Source organism: Anguilla anguilla, chromosome 1 (genome assembly GCF_013347855.1).
Source record: "Anguilla anguilla isolate fAngAng1 chromosome 1, fAngAng1.pri, whole genome shotgun sequence".
NCBI lineage: Eukaryota > Metazoa > Chordata > Actinopteri > Anguilliformes > Anguillidae > Anguilla > Anguilla anguilla.
In genome coordinates, this window is record NC_049201.1 from 58,581,551 (window position 1) to 58,595,662 (window position 14,112).

The 14,112-nt window shown below is 39.8% G+C and overlaps 1 protein-coding gene across 4 annotated transcripts in view; it reads left to right on the forward strand.

Moving 5' to 3' along the window:
* The window catches only part of gask1a (golgi associated kinase 1A), a 28,333-nt gene extending 17,036 nt beyond the window's left edge, over positions 1–11,297 (forward strand). The window contains exons 3-5 of one of the 4 annotated variants that reach the window (XR_004764060.1): positions 5,153–5,275; positions 7,566–7,709; positions 9,678–9,814. Coding sequence is in view for 2 of the 4 variants with exons in the window: in XM_035405843.1 (XP_035261734.1) it covers positions 5,153–5,275; positions 7,606–7,709; positions 9,678–9,882 (432 nt within the window). In the remaining 2 variants the exon portion in view is untranslated. Of the gene's footprint in view, positions 1–3,905; positions 4,423–5,152; positions 5,276–7,565; positions 7,710–9,677 lie in introns of those variants that run through there. The other 3 variants (XM_035405843.1, XR_004764062.1, XM_035405855.1) reach the window with 3 other exon arrangements.
* The last annotated feature ends 2,815 nt before the right edge of the window (positions 11,298–14,112 follow it).

The following is a 14,112-nucleotide window of genomic DNA, read 5'->3' on the forward strand; positions in this document are numbered from 1 at the left end:
AGCAAAGACCATTCCATGTCTGCTTTTGGAAGTGATGGAAACTAAATGATTGGCAAACTTGCTTGTAGTTGCAGTGCATAAATACACATGTAAACATACACGCACATGGCCACACACATATACACATACAAACACTCTAATGAACATATTCAGACACAGATGTGCATGTTTGCATGCATATGAATATATAAAGATGGATGCACGCACAGTGTCAGAATCCAAGACCATACTGCTCAGTGTTTGAGAGGTGTTAAATTATCAGGTAAGAACAGGTGTTCTGGAGTCTCAGTCTAATTTGAGTCTCAATCAATCTCCATTAGCTGTTGGCGATTTTACAGCTATCGACCGACCAGAGAGAGACCGAGAGAGGCGTCCTTTGTTATTCACCTCCTCCACACTCTGCCCCCCATTCCATCCTGTCTGAAAGCCCATCATCATTTTAAAGCTTCTCTAGGTTTTCTCGTTTTAGAAGGCATCACATTTCAGAGCACACTCCATCAGATAAAATGGATAATAAACTGCACATGTGCCATATCTACTTGTGCCTTTGGCAGCATCATAAACTAAAAGAAATTATGTATATGTGTGTACGTGTGTATGTGTATGTAAAAAAAAAATACAAACGCACAGAAATTTAAGATCAAATCTGATTAGAATTCAATCTGAAATGCATTGAGTTGCAATAAATACAAAAAAAGATGTCCAAATATCTGCCTATGCCAATCAGTCCACATATTCAAGAGACCTATATTGGGTGGCATTTATTTCCTGGGGAGTGTATTTGGTCTCCCACTGTCACATAAAAAATGTCTGCCTATCTGTGAAATACATGAAAACACATGTTTTAGAATGTGCAATAAATCTTGCAAATGTCATTTAGCTTCAAGAAAAAAAATATCTGTAAACAGCACATTATCTGTGCCCTCCCACACCTCCCCCAGGAATCAATGAGAGCCATGATTAAGATATACATCAATTGACAATGAAACCTTATTCTAGCTGCAGCACCAGACCAAAATGAAATATTTTCTTGAATCCTAGAAACAGAGAGCTCTAGCTGAGCAGTATCTTAGAAAATGAACACCAGTGATGGAAAGTGTATTTCTCTGGGGGTTTATATCAAAATGCCGCTTTCTTCCTGGCTGCTGTAAGGCCAGCCAATCATGTTCATTTTTTATTGCAAAGATAATGGCAAGGCAGAGAGATCATTATATAAGCATATATATGGGGAGCAAGGGAACTCTCATACAATCTCACACAAATTAATAGAGATCAGTCTCCAAAATCTGGGACTTTGAGATACTCCCACATCATGTGGAGAAAAGTGCAGAGTTCCCTGAGGGCAGAAGGAGCAATGGGGATGAGGATTGAGTCGCATCTGATGAAATTTCTGAGGTGTCAGATATGATCTGTGGGCAAAATTGTAATAGATCATCTGATGATTTTGGGTTCTGGATGGTAATGTGTTCTAATGCATGACAGTCTCTCCCAAATAATCTCATTGGTTAGCAGTGAAATATCTCCATAGCATGTTAAAGTTTCGACTGGTGGTCTTAAAGGGTGAGATGTATGTCTTTGAGACCAACTCCTGGTTTTATATTCAGTGTCTAACATTTTGTTAAAAAGGTGCACTGCCAAGTCCTGCCCCAAAGGACACCATAAAACATGTAGCGATAAACATGCCTGTAGATAACAAAAGAAGTACCAGTTCTACTAAATCATGAGTGAATGTTCTTTCACAAAATCTGTTTTGCATCTGTTCTTCCCCTGTCACTTCCTCTTGATTACTGTAACAAACTCCACTTTTGCGTTTCTAAGTTTATTTGGAGTGGCAAATGCCCCCACATAAAATGCTCCACTTATGTTCTTCGTCCTTTCTGTATCAATTTATTTTGAAGCCGATGTCGCTTTGGTGTTCCATAGAATGGTTTGCTTGGGGGTGTAAGTCTGGAGACCATTGGCTATGTTATCCGACACGGTAATATTGAGCCACATATCAAACCTGATTTACGTACGTAAAACTCGCACCACAAATTGCGACCTGATAAGGGTATGTTGATGTGTTCGCAGTCTGTGTGAAATGAACGTCTTATTTACTAAGGCTTCAGCTAATAGCACCATTAGTGAATGGGATTGCTTACTAATCACATTTTGTGTATGAAGCAGAGCTTAAAAGGCACTGTTAAAAAAAAAAAAAACTCCAGTTTAGTGTGTTGAATATCTTCGTTGGACGTAGGGAAATTTATGTATCAGCCGGTGTGCCATAAGAGCATATCCAACATTACGGACGACGCAAAACAAAATGCAGACAGTGATAGTCCAGCTGTGGCAGCACTTGTCGATTGAATGAGTCCAGATGCCAGAGAGTGTAATGTTGCAAGGCGCTTGACTACTGACAGGATGTAGTCCACTACCGGCACTTCTCTTCTGCAGTCTCTGATTTTACGCACATGCTCTTCCGCATTCATCATGTAACGTTCGGTGCGTGCATCATCAAATTTGAAAACATGACAGGAATGCCACACCTGAAACCACCAGTGGAAAACAGCATATAGAGGAGTAATTTACAAACATAAACACATTGAATCGATATGGCAACAAAAATGCCACCGTAAGAAGGTGCACTATATGTCAAAAAGTATGTGAACAACTGACATCCAACATCTCATTTGTTGTTGACCAAAATTATGGGCATTAATATGGAGTTAAACCACCTGCTGTAACCTCCACTCTTCTGGGAAGGAATTTGCTTTCATTCAGCTGAAAGTGCATTAGTGAGGTTGGAGCACTGATTGAGCCATTAGGCCTGTCTTGCAGTTGGCTTTCCACTTGATCCCAAAGGTGTTGGATGGGGTTGAGTTTAGGGCTCTGTGCAGGTTCTTCCACATCATTCTTGACAAAACCATTTCTATATGGCCCTCGCTGTGTGCCTGGGGGCATTGTCATGCTGAAACAGAAAATGACCTTCACCAAACTGTTGGGGAAGCATAGAATCGTCTAGAATGTGACTGTACACTGTAGCATTAAGAGTTGTCTTCACAGAAACTAAAGGGACTAGCCCTAAACCATGGAAAACAGCCCCAGACCAAGGGGTGTCCAGATACTTTTAGTCTTATACAGTGTATCAAATATGTTATTTTTTAATATTAAAAAATTATAGATTGATGCTTTAAACAGATTTAATATGTGGCTCTATAATTTAAACAATTACTGTTTGGTAGTCAGCTGAAAGCCTTGCCAAAACAAAAGTTAGATGGGAACATTTCACCCCAGTATTCCATAATCCTGTTTTGCAGCTGGCTTTAACCTAGATGTCACATCAAAAACAAAACCTGGAATGAATGCAAACAAACCTACTCTGGACCAAATACGGGTTAAGGGGTTAACAATGATACCCTACAGTGTGCAATTTACAATAAAGTCCAAATATATTAGTACATTCCTTAAGGTTAATGGGATATATTCACACAGACCATGACTTATTTTGGCTGCCTTTTCTATAGAAAAACGTAACATTGAGCTGTTACAAAATATTGTAGCATGGTGGGAAATTGCAGGAGGGGCCAGCGGGTAGTGGATTTGGTTCACAGCACAAATATTTTATGTGTTTTGAAAGTAGATGACAGTAATATGTCATGTGTGAAGTGTTTCTGGATGATTGGTGAACTTTAACCATCTCTTCAACAGAAATATGCCAAATACACAGAGCTTTATTTTCTATTTTTAATATTTGATGAAAGTAACAAGCATTTCTTAACAGAGGTTCTTATAGAATAGAAACAGGCTGTCTTGAGTTGCTAGTTGCTAGTGTGATGATCAGGGGACGTTATTGAGTCAGTAGGGCATTTATAAGTATTGCTACACTCTTTTTTCTGTACCCCATCCCATCTTCTTGTTCTTAGCAGGTTGTCAGTTCTGTGGTGGTTATTTACAGCCTCAACACACAGGCTCTGGGGGACACACTCTTTCAGTCTCCCTGAAAGCCGGCTGTTTGTGCAGGTGGTCGAAATGTCGACAGGAAGTGTGAAAGCTTGAAGTGGCGGAGATTTGAGAAAGCCGCCCGCCTGTATCTCCAGTTTAACACCTTGGGTAGTGCAACAGACTCAGGTTAGCACCTACCGTGTAAAGCAGGCTTAGTTTGACTACATCCATGACAATTGAAACCAATGAATCAGATTCATTTTTTTATTAATCCTTTAAAAACTGTCCAGTAGAATGTAATGCATTTTCAATATGTAAATCATGGAATTACAATTTTACAATTTTGTTATTTGGAAGATGCTTTTAGCCAAAACAACTTACAAATGTGTTTTCCACATGGTAAACAACAGCAACAGAGCTTGAGATTAATAGAAAACCTCTCATTTACATACTAATCTGGAACCTTCCTTGGGGTCGCAGCTATGTTCATGGGAAGAAACTATGGAGGTAAGTTCGTAAATACATCTGTGAGAGTAATGTAATCTCCTTGCATAACACAGAGCAACACATATTCTACACATAGAGCACTCAGAGTAATTTATTCTTCTACAGACCTCCTCAGGGAGGTGATATTCTCCAGTCCAAGTAGAACCCACAGGCCCATTACATGAGCTCTCATTATAAACTAACAAAGACTGTCAGAATCCAACTGCTTTGACATCAGATTTAGGACCTTCCAAAGCAAGAAATACCAGCCTCTATCCCACATGACACCAGTGCTGCCCTCTCTGCCGGAGTGCATCTGTGTTCTAGAGGAGGACGCTGTGATTTTTAAACCTTGCCTGCTCCTCTCTGACTGTGACACTGTGCCAGAAAGAAAAACGAGCCTTTCCCTTACCCTTTCCATCTCTGTCTTTATTTTCCTCCCTCCATTCCTTTCTACTGTGCCTCTACCCCATTTCTCACCATTGCTATCTCTGTCTTCTCTCTACATTTTTTTCACTCCCACTCCACATTCTCTTTTTTTCTTTCCTGGGTGCAATTGATTTTTAAGCCATGTCCAGAGAATACTTTCATTTTACATCTTTACATCATGCACTTTTAGTGTCTGTTCATTATGTGGCTGTTTTGAATGAGCACTAATGATTTGATACTGATTTCCATTGTCAGTCAGTAGGTCGTTTTACCTCTGCATGAAGCTTGTGTATGAAAGTCCTGCTCTCTCCTCCAGGTTAGTGATCGGCTGGACCGATATTGCTGTGGGTTTGAGCCAGACCCCTCTGAGTCCTGTGTGGAGAACCTCCTACATGTGAAGTGCAGAAGCCCGAAGGACCTGGTGCTTGTGCACATTCTGGTATGGCTGGTATCACCTACACACATTCTGTAGGAGGCAGAAGCGTGTTGTAAGGCACATGGCTATGCAGAACGGCTGAATGCACACACATGCATGGTCCACACTGTGTGCTGCGCTGGTTAGAATCTCCACTATTGAGTTCAGTGATGCACCAGTAATGTGTGGGAATGCATCTCACCTGGAAGTCAAGGATGAGTGTATGAGTGTGTGCACATATACCTACTGTTCTCCAATTTCTCATTGTCCTTGTAGTTACTGTTTTTAGTGCTAGCAGTGTTGTTAGGCACTGGGGTTTGTCTTAACGCTCATTATAAAAAAAAAAAGCTGCATGAATGTGCTCATATTTTATAGTTGTGCAATGTTGTGTACACTAAAGGCTTTGGCTTGATGGCATAATACATACACACCTAAAATCTGAAAATTTCAGACTCATCCAGCCCTTTCTGTACACTCTGTGTAGTAGCATAGAATGATTTATGAGCAAACTCAAAAGTGTGAGGAGTCGGCTCCTTAAAAGTGCTGGATCTGTGCCCACAGCTGATCCCGAATCGTTGTAATTACTCTCTGCTGTGGAGCTGCAGACCTGACTGCTTCATGTGCAGTCTGTAGAGAATGGAGCACAAAGCTGCACTTCAGTTAAAATGGTTCCTTTTGTCTTCCAGACCCCCAGTGACTCTCTGAACAGTTATTTTTCTGGTCTCAGTTTGATATTAAGCTGGTCAGACACTTCATACAGATCATGTTGCTTTATAATACTAGAGCTGACCATTAGGTGGAGATACACACTGACCTCACTTCAACTCTTAAGCCGCGTTTCCACCGCAGGAACTATACCCCGGAACTAGGAACCTTTTGAGGAACTCAGTGCGTTTCCACCGCAGGAACTAGGGTCTAAATTTAGTTCTGGGGGCTTTGTTTTACCCCCCAAAACGTTCCTGCTCGGAGGGTAGTACTTTCCGAAAGTACAGGAACCTTTTGGGTGGAGCTTGCAGCGCTGAACATTTCTGATTGGTCGAGTACTCGCAGCATTTGAGTTGTATTTATTTTCCGCCATTACCCGCCATGTTTGAAAATATGCAGCGGCAAACCAATTTATTTTCATAATAACTTCAAATCAAACTTGTATGTTATGCGGCGCAGTAGCCTAGTTTTGGTTATAGCCTGCCAACGTCTTGGAATTATAACGTGTGCTCTTCTGTTCTTTTCTTGCTTTAGTATTCGTTTTATAAAATGCTAAGCATTCGTGCTGGGACAGCATATTACGTAGGCTACCAAAACATTCAAACGGATGAATTCGGTTGCTGAATATTTTCTTCCGGATTTTCTTTGTTAGCCCGTTGTAATTGACTCAAAACGTTTGATACAGTTATGTGAGGTATGCGGTAGTTCTGCATAATTAACATTGGTGATACAGTACAAGCAAACTGGAAATCACCTTCCGCACTTTTTATCCGGGTAAAATAACAGGTTAATTCTAGTAATCTTCCCTTTAGCTTTTTCAGACTGCCGTAATTTTACTCAATTTTACTGCCATTTTTCAATTCCACGAAAAGACCAGGAAGACTATGGACTAATTTATGGTGCATGGTTCGCATCTGGAGGGCACACTTCGCTGCTCGGCTAGCAGTAACTTCGAAGGAAAGCAAACGGTGGCTGTACCACTACTAATTTACATTTTCACGCAAGTCCGAGTTTTCGTTCTATTCTTGTCATTTTGCCATTAGCCTATATGGAATTGACGACGAGAAAGTAATCAAACAGCAAATTGTTTACAACGTGTGCATGTTTTCTGCTGTTGTTGCCAGTTATACATATAAATGTGAATGCATTCTGTCGCTTCGGATTTCAAGACATGAAAGCGAATGTTCGCATAAAAACATAATGAATGTGTTTGAGAGGATATATGAAAATCAATAAATACAAAAGTAACCATATATAGTCATTGTTGGTAACTCGTTGTATATAAGTGGAATAAACCCCTCCGGGCTGTCCCGGTTATTAGAAAATAATGTAGGCTACTTCGGTGGTAGAATGGGGTTACAGAAGAAATCATATGACAGATGGACCGACGACAACGTCGCTTTTTCAAACGTCAGTGGGCTAATTTGCCTAATCTTCGCGGTACTTTAGACCCCGGTGGAAACGCAGACAACCATTGGCTGAAGGAACCTTTTAGTTCCTGGTAAAGTAGTTCCTGGGACTGAAAGTTCCGGGTAATTTTGGTGGAAACGCGGCTTTAGAAACTGGGGATGAAAAGGGAGAGACGGGATAATCTTTTCTGCCTCCAAAGCACCCGTGGACATGCTGGTCAGCCTGTGCGTCTGTCACAGGTGAGGAAGGCTGACCCATCCAGGCTGGTGTTCATCGACAACGCCGGCAGGCCCCAGCACCCACATGACAACCTCAACTTGCGTCTGGTCGAGGGCATCAAGGAGTAAGTGTGGCTCACTCTACCCACTACAAAAATTGCTACTGCTACTCAGTTTTTTTGGTCTCAGGTTACTTTGAAGCATAGCCCTGTGGATGGAAATCTATGTAGAGACCCATGTTCTACCATCAATATCCTGAGTAATTTTGCAAAGTAATTGATGTAGTTATGCAAAAAAAATGCCTAAATCCTGTTTTGGGAAGGGTATGGCATGAATTTGTAGTGCCTAATTCTGTGACTTCTTTATTCCACATTTAGTGAGGCCTATTGCTTTCCTAGAGTCTTGTTGGTACTTCATACATATTTCCCCACAGATGCAAGAGCTCTGTCTATTTCACAGCAACTTAAAGTAACCACGTGAAAGTGTAACTAGTAAATAGGTAAATTAATGTACTCATAAATTAGTACTGAGTAATAATACACTATTTGTATGGGTTTCATTTTGGAGGAGTCATGATAATGATTGATTAGAATATTTTGTTATCCCCATGGGCAATCTTTTCTAACAGCAACATTTACATGCTGTGATTGAAATGATAATTAGCAATAAGGCACATGCTCATATTTCTTATGCTGGGATTCATTAAATGAGCAAACATTAAATTATTTTAAAAAACAGGGGCTTTGAATTGAGCAGGGTGTCCTTAATGTATTTTGGGAGTTTTGATGTGAGACTGTAAAAAGTAGGAAGAGAGTATGCAGATGAATTTCATATGAACAATCTTGTCTGATTTATCATGCCTGGCCACAGTAATGGAAATGGTGTTGAGTTCACTAACTCATGGGCAAATTAGGTCTTGACTTTGGATCAGGCTTGCGAGCATTGATTTGCCTACTGTAATTATGGTTAATAAGAAATCGCCTGCATCATGGATTATAAACTCAAATGGAGAGTATTCTCCACTCAAACACACCCTCTTTCCTATGTCTGAATAAAGATCTAAAACCCAAGTTACACAGTATGCACGTTTAAATCCCATAAACCGGCTGGGTTCATTTGCATAATTACTTTTAGTAAATACCCTGCTAAACCGACAACTTGCATGTATAAGTCTTAGCAAATGGCAAACTCAATACATCTAGTAATGTAAAACTGTTTTTTGTAATACTTTTTTGTAAGACTGTTTAAACTGATTGCAACAAGGATTAATCTTCATGTATTAATTTAGATTTAAAGGGTGAAGCTATGCATTCTAAGCAATTTCAGACAGCAGTATACCTCCTAATTTATTTTATTTTAATGAGTGTATGCAAACATGTTATATATGAAGAAAACTTGTCTCTTCACTAAATCCTAAAGAAGAAAATTCTGCAATATGAATGTGAACATTTTTTGCCACAGCAACTGTTCATTCTAATATAGACCTTTAAGCCATGTTCTAGAGATTACCTTTACCTCCTGCCCTATGGTGTGTTTCTACTTCTACCTTACCTTTACCTGCTCTGTGGTGTGTTTGTACTTTTCCCTTACCTTTACCTGCTCGGTGGTGTGTCTGTGCTTTTCCCTTACCTTTACCTGCTTTATGGTGTGTTTGTACTTCTACCTTACCTTTACCTGCTCTGTGGTGTGTTTGTACTTTTCCCTTACCTTTACCTTCTCTATGGTGTGTCTGTGCTTTTCCCTTACCTTTACCTGCTCTGTGGTGTGTCTGTGCTTTTCCCTTACCTTTACCTGCTCTATGGTGTGCCTGTGCTTTTCCCTTACCTTTACCTGCTCTGTGGTGTGTCTGTGCTTCTCCCTTACCTTTACCTGCTCTATGGTGTGTCTGTGCTTCTCCCTTACCTTTACCTGCTCTATGGTGTGTCTGTGCTTCTACCTTACCTTTACCTGCTCGGTGGTGTGTCTGTGCTTCTCCCTTACCTTTACCTGCTTTATGGTGTGTCTGTACTTCTCCCTTACCTTTACCTGCTCTGTGGTGTGTCTGTACTTCTCCCTTACCTTTACCTGCTCTATGGTGTGTCTGTGCTTCTCAGGTTTCCAGAGAAGGCAGTGGCCGTGTTGCAGTCGGGCTGTCTGGAGAGCATGCTCCTGCGCTCTCTCTACACTGACAGGGAATTCTGGGAAAGTCGGGGGGGCGTCCTGGGACTTCGACCCCTCATTCATGTGCTACAAAAGAGAGGAGAAGTGCTGCTCCGCCACATTCAAGACAAGAAACTGCGAGTCAGCAGGGACGCCTGACCCTCGAGCCGTAGCACTGGGACCTCCCACTCACAGGGGCATACACCTCTTCTGTTGGGAGCCTCTCATCTTTACAAAACCGAGGGACTGCTCAATAGAAAAAACAGCAGTTTGCTGATGTGGGTAAAATGTGAGGTGCAAATTTTTCAATTTAAATTGATCAGTCTCCCCTTTCATCCCCAGCTCTTCATCTAGGAACTTGGTTTCATGACTTGGGGAAGATGCCTCATTTCAACAGCACAGAGGCTTTGAAAGCCATCCACTTAATTATGTGCTTAATTGAATTAGATTAAACCTTGACCTTGTTATTGAGACGATGGAGATGCGAAGACGTTTATAAGCATGCTGATTTGCAGTCATGTCCGCATACCAGATAGGGATAATTGTATGACACATGTTTAAGTCTTTTTGTACTTTCTGTATATACTGCATTTTTATGATATTTTTATCAAGATTTTTGAGTCTGCATCACTGCAGTTTGCACAATGATTAGTCTGAACATACAGTGCCCTGCAAAAGTATGGGAACAGTATAGTGAAATTAGTTACTTTTGCTATATATTTCAGGCGTTTGGATTTGAGATCAAAAGATGAGTATGAGCCAAAAGTACAGACAGTCAGCTTATTTGCATGCATAAATGTTTTACCATTTAACGGAAACTTGTTTTTAACTGTTATATAAGTTATATAGTATATTGCAGAACTAACAAATTTCTTTCTAGTGTTCACTTACATTTGGAGGGCACTGTAGTTTATGAACTTTTCGGCCATTTGTCTTTCTTGGGTTTCAGATTCCTTTGTGCAGTATATTTTCCTTGTACATTTTTGAAAGACTCTGAATCCCAAAATATCTGTTTGAGCACTTGTTGAGAAATGTGGATGATTTTTTTTTTTATAGGTTAAATATAAAAATGACAACAAACATGCAAAGCAATTCGAAAAAATTACTGGAAATATAAACAACGCCATCATGTCTATACTTTTTGGAACCCTGTAAGACAGGAAAAAGTACATGGTGAAGCAGTGTATCCACCATTTTAAATCAGATTGAATGCCTTTGCAAAAATGTATTGTCTGGAGGGAAATGAAAATAAGAAAATAGGAGTCAATTAAATGCACATTTTATAATGTAGAACTAGAATTTTCATACAGCAGACCCAGAGCTATGTTCAGTCACCCAATAAAGCCCCACAAAAAGTGATTGACCAACAAAGTCCAACAAAGATAGCTCCACCTTAACAGATTCCTCATGCTGCCAAATCACACAGCTAACAATAAGCAATTTACATTGATGTTCTGAAAAGTTTAATATTTAAAAATGACTATAAAATATACACTCACCGGCCACTTCATTAGGTGACAGGAGTGGCACCCGGTGTGGTCTTCTGCTGCTGTAGCCCATCTGCTTCAAGGTTTGACGTGGTTTTCGTTCAGAGATGCTCTTCTGCATACCTTGGTTGTAACGAGTGGTTATTTGAGTTACTGTTGCCTTTCTATCAGCCTTTTCTAACCAGTCTGACCATTCTCCTCTGACCTCTGCCATCAACAAGGCATTTTCGCCCAGAGAACTGCCGCTCACTGGATATTTTCTCTTTTTCGGACCATTCTCTGTAAACCCTAGAGATGGTTGTGTGTGAAAGTCCCAGTAGATCAGCAGTTTCTGAAATACTCAAACCAGCCCGTCTGGCACCAACAACCATGCCACGTTCAAAGTCACTTAAATCACCTCTCTTCCCCATTCTGATGCTTGGTTTGAACTTCAGCAGATCGTCTTGTCCATGTCTACATGCCTAAATGCATTGAGTTGCTGCCACGTGATTGGCTGATTAGATATTTGCGTTAACGGGTGCAGTTTGCAGCTGAACAGTTGTACCTAATGAAGTGGCCAGTGAGTGTATATATATAAAGGTAACCTTCCATCAGCCTACTTTAGGATGGATCAAATTTCCATTGTGATGCACGGTTATATTTTTTTAATTTCCAAATGTAATGATCAAATGTAATCATTGGCTCCACTAACTGATAAGCCAAACTAAATCAAAAGCACATACCTATTGGAACCACAGATGGTTGTATTAGACAATTCTCCATGATACTTTTTTCACAAGCACTTGTAGTAGAAATCATAAAAGAATTCACCAAAGGAATTTGACTCTTGGCTTGGCTGTAAATTTTGTGTTTTCTCTGAAAACCGAACAGCTGTTAAACTTAAGAGCTTCCTTTCTACTCTTCTGACTAAAGAGGTGGATCATAGGCAGGCTTTAAGCCTCATTTACTGGTTTCCTGCTGGCACCCCAAGGCCTTCTGTGTTCTGTGATCAAACTCCAATTAAATATTTGAAAGTTTCATTAAGAGATTTTCACACTTTTCACATCCTTCTCAAAGCAAATTTCACAGTTTAGCATTAATTCATAATTTATATAATTACAGTTACTGCTATGCTATTTTTCCCGTAAGCATGCTTAGATGTTTTAAAGTTCAGAAAATGGCTAACTCCATGATATATAAAATAATTTATGCTTGTCAGAAATCAGATGTTATCTTCCAGCCAAACTTAAGATTCTCAGATTTATGTCTTTGAATTTGTGCTTGAATTGTTTGGTCACTACATACTGTATCTCATACTGTAGCTCTAACTAACATTTTATAGCTGTGTTTCTTGTTTGCAGGTATCCTAGTCATCTGGGACTGGGATACAAGTAAATTCTATGAAAGGTTTTAGCATGCTGAAAACTGACTGACGGCTTATAGGCACATGAAAAGCAACTCATAAGGACCTGCCACTCAATGTGATCTATAAGGTGGTAAGCAATAGACAGCTTCAGACATGTATATACTAAATTGCAAAGGAATGGTAGCGAACAGCTGCTGAAAAACTGCAGTGTTATAACTGCCGTGTGTGTTCCAGGTGGGAGACTGGAATCTCCTACCTCCTCACACTGAAGAGGATGTTATCATCTGTCACAAGTCTTCTTTATTTTGTTTTCTTCCATCTCAGTTTTATGTAATCTATGAATGGACTGTAAGTCTTGCAGTGAAAATGAATGATTTGATAATGTCAGGACCTGTGTTCTCACGTATGTTCTTTGCTACAGGGAATTCTATACAAAGCAAGCTTACGCAAGCCTGTTTACTCCCTGCCATTGCCTGATCAGAGAGAGAAATTATGGTTTTCTGAGATTGTGATTAATGTTTTGATGATGACTGTGCAACATCATATTTTTGTTGATTTAAATAATGATTTGAGGATTTAATTATGAAGTGGTCTCCTTCCTTTAATTTTAAGTTTTATTTTAGCATTTGGTATTTCAATTTTGGCTGATGTTTTATAATGCCTACTTGAGAAAAGGTACAGTACTGTATTAAAACCATGTGCATGAAGATAGGTTAGTGTTTTTAGTATTGTGCTGATAATTTTAATACTTCCTGAATATTTGTGTCATATTGACAAAATACATAAACCTAATTGTAAATGCAATGCTTTTGTCTGGATTTCAACTGTCGTGACCTGGGTTCCGTGACTGATGCCATGTTATAGTTGATGAGAAGCTTCCCCCAACTAACAAGAGATTTACAGACACAGCCCAAAATTTTACAGACTGCACCTTTCTAGCTTGCATTATTTACTACTCTAATAAACTCCGAATATTCATTCCTTAGTCTAGTGGGTATTTATACGGAAAAGCAAGGAGCCTGTTGTACATTGACAAAAATCTTTCACACAATTCCAAATTCACACAAATACAGTTTTTTCTTTTCATTTGTTTTTGATTTGTATATTATTCCTGGATTGTGTGTGATGTGATACTCAAAGCATTTGTGTTTGTTGATGTTATGGTGCAGTAGAGCAAAGCTCATTACCAAACTGGGAACTTAATTATGCTGAGATCTAAACGAGCACATCACATGGGTCCCTTGGCATCAGTAGGAAATATCACTTAGCCAGTCACGGGCCTGGCACGCAAGGAGAGCATCTGCTGAGCCTGTGGCAGAACAGGGAAGCCTACCCTGTAATCTCTGTGTTGGCCTCCATCTGGCCAATCTGAGGAGAGAAATATTCTTCCATTTGCAAAATGCATTACCCTTTCATTTCATTCTTCCCACATACTGCTTCTTTATTATTTTCCATTCTGCATTCTGTTTTGTACCCAGAATCTGATTGGTCAATCAGTTCTCATGGTCTGCTTGCCAATTAAATATCCAAAATTAGAGAGGGAGTGAAATATAGTCT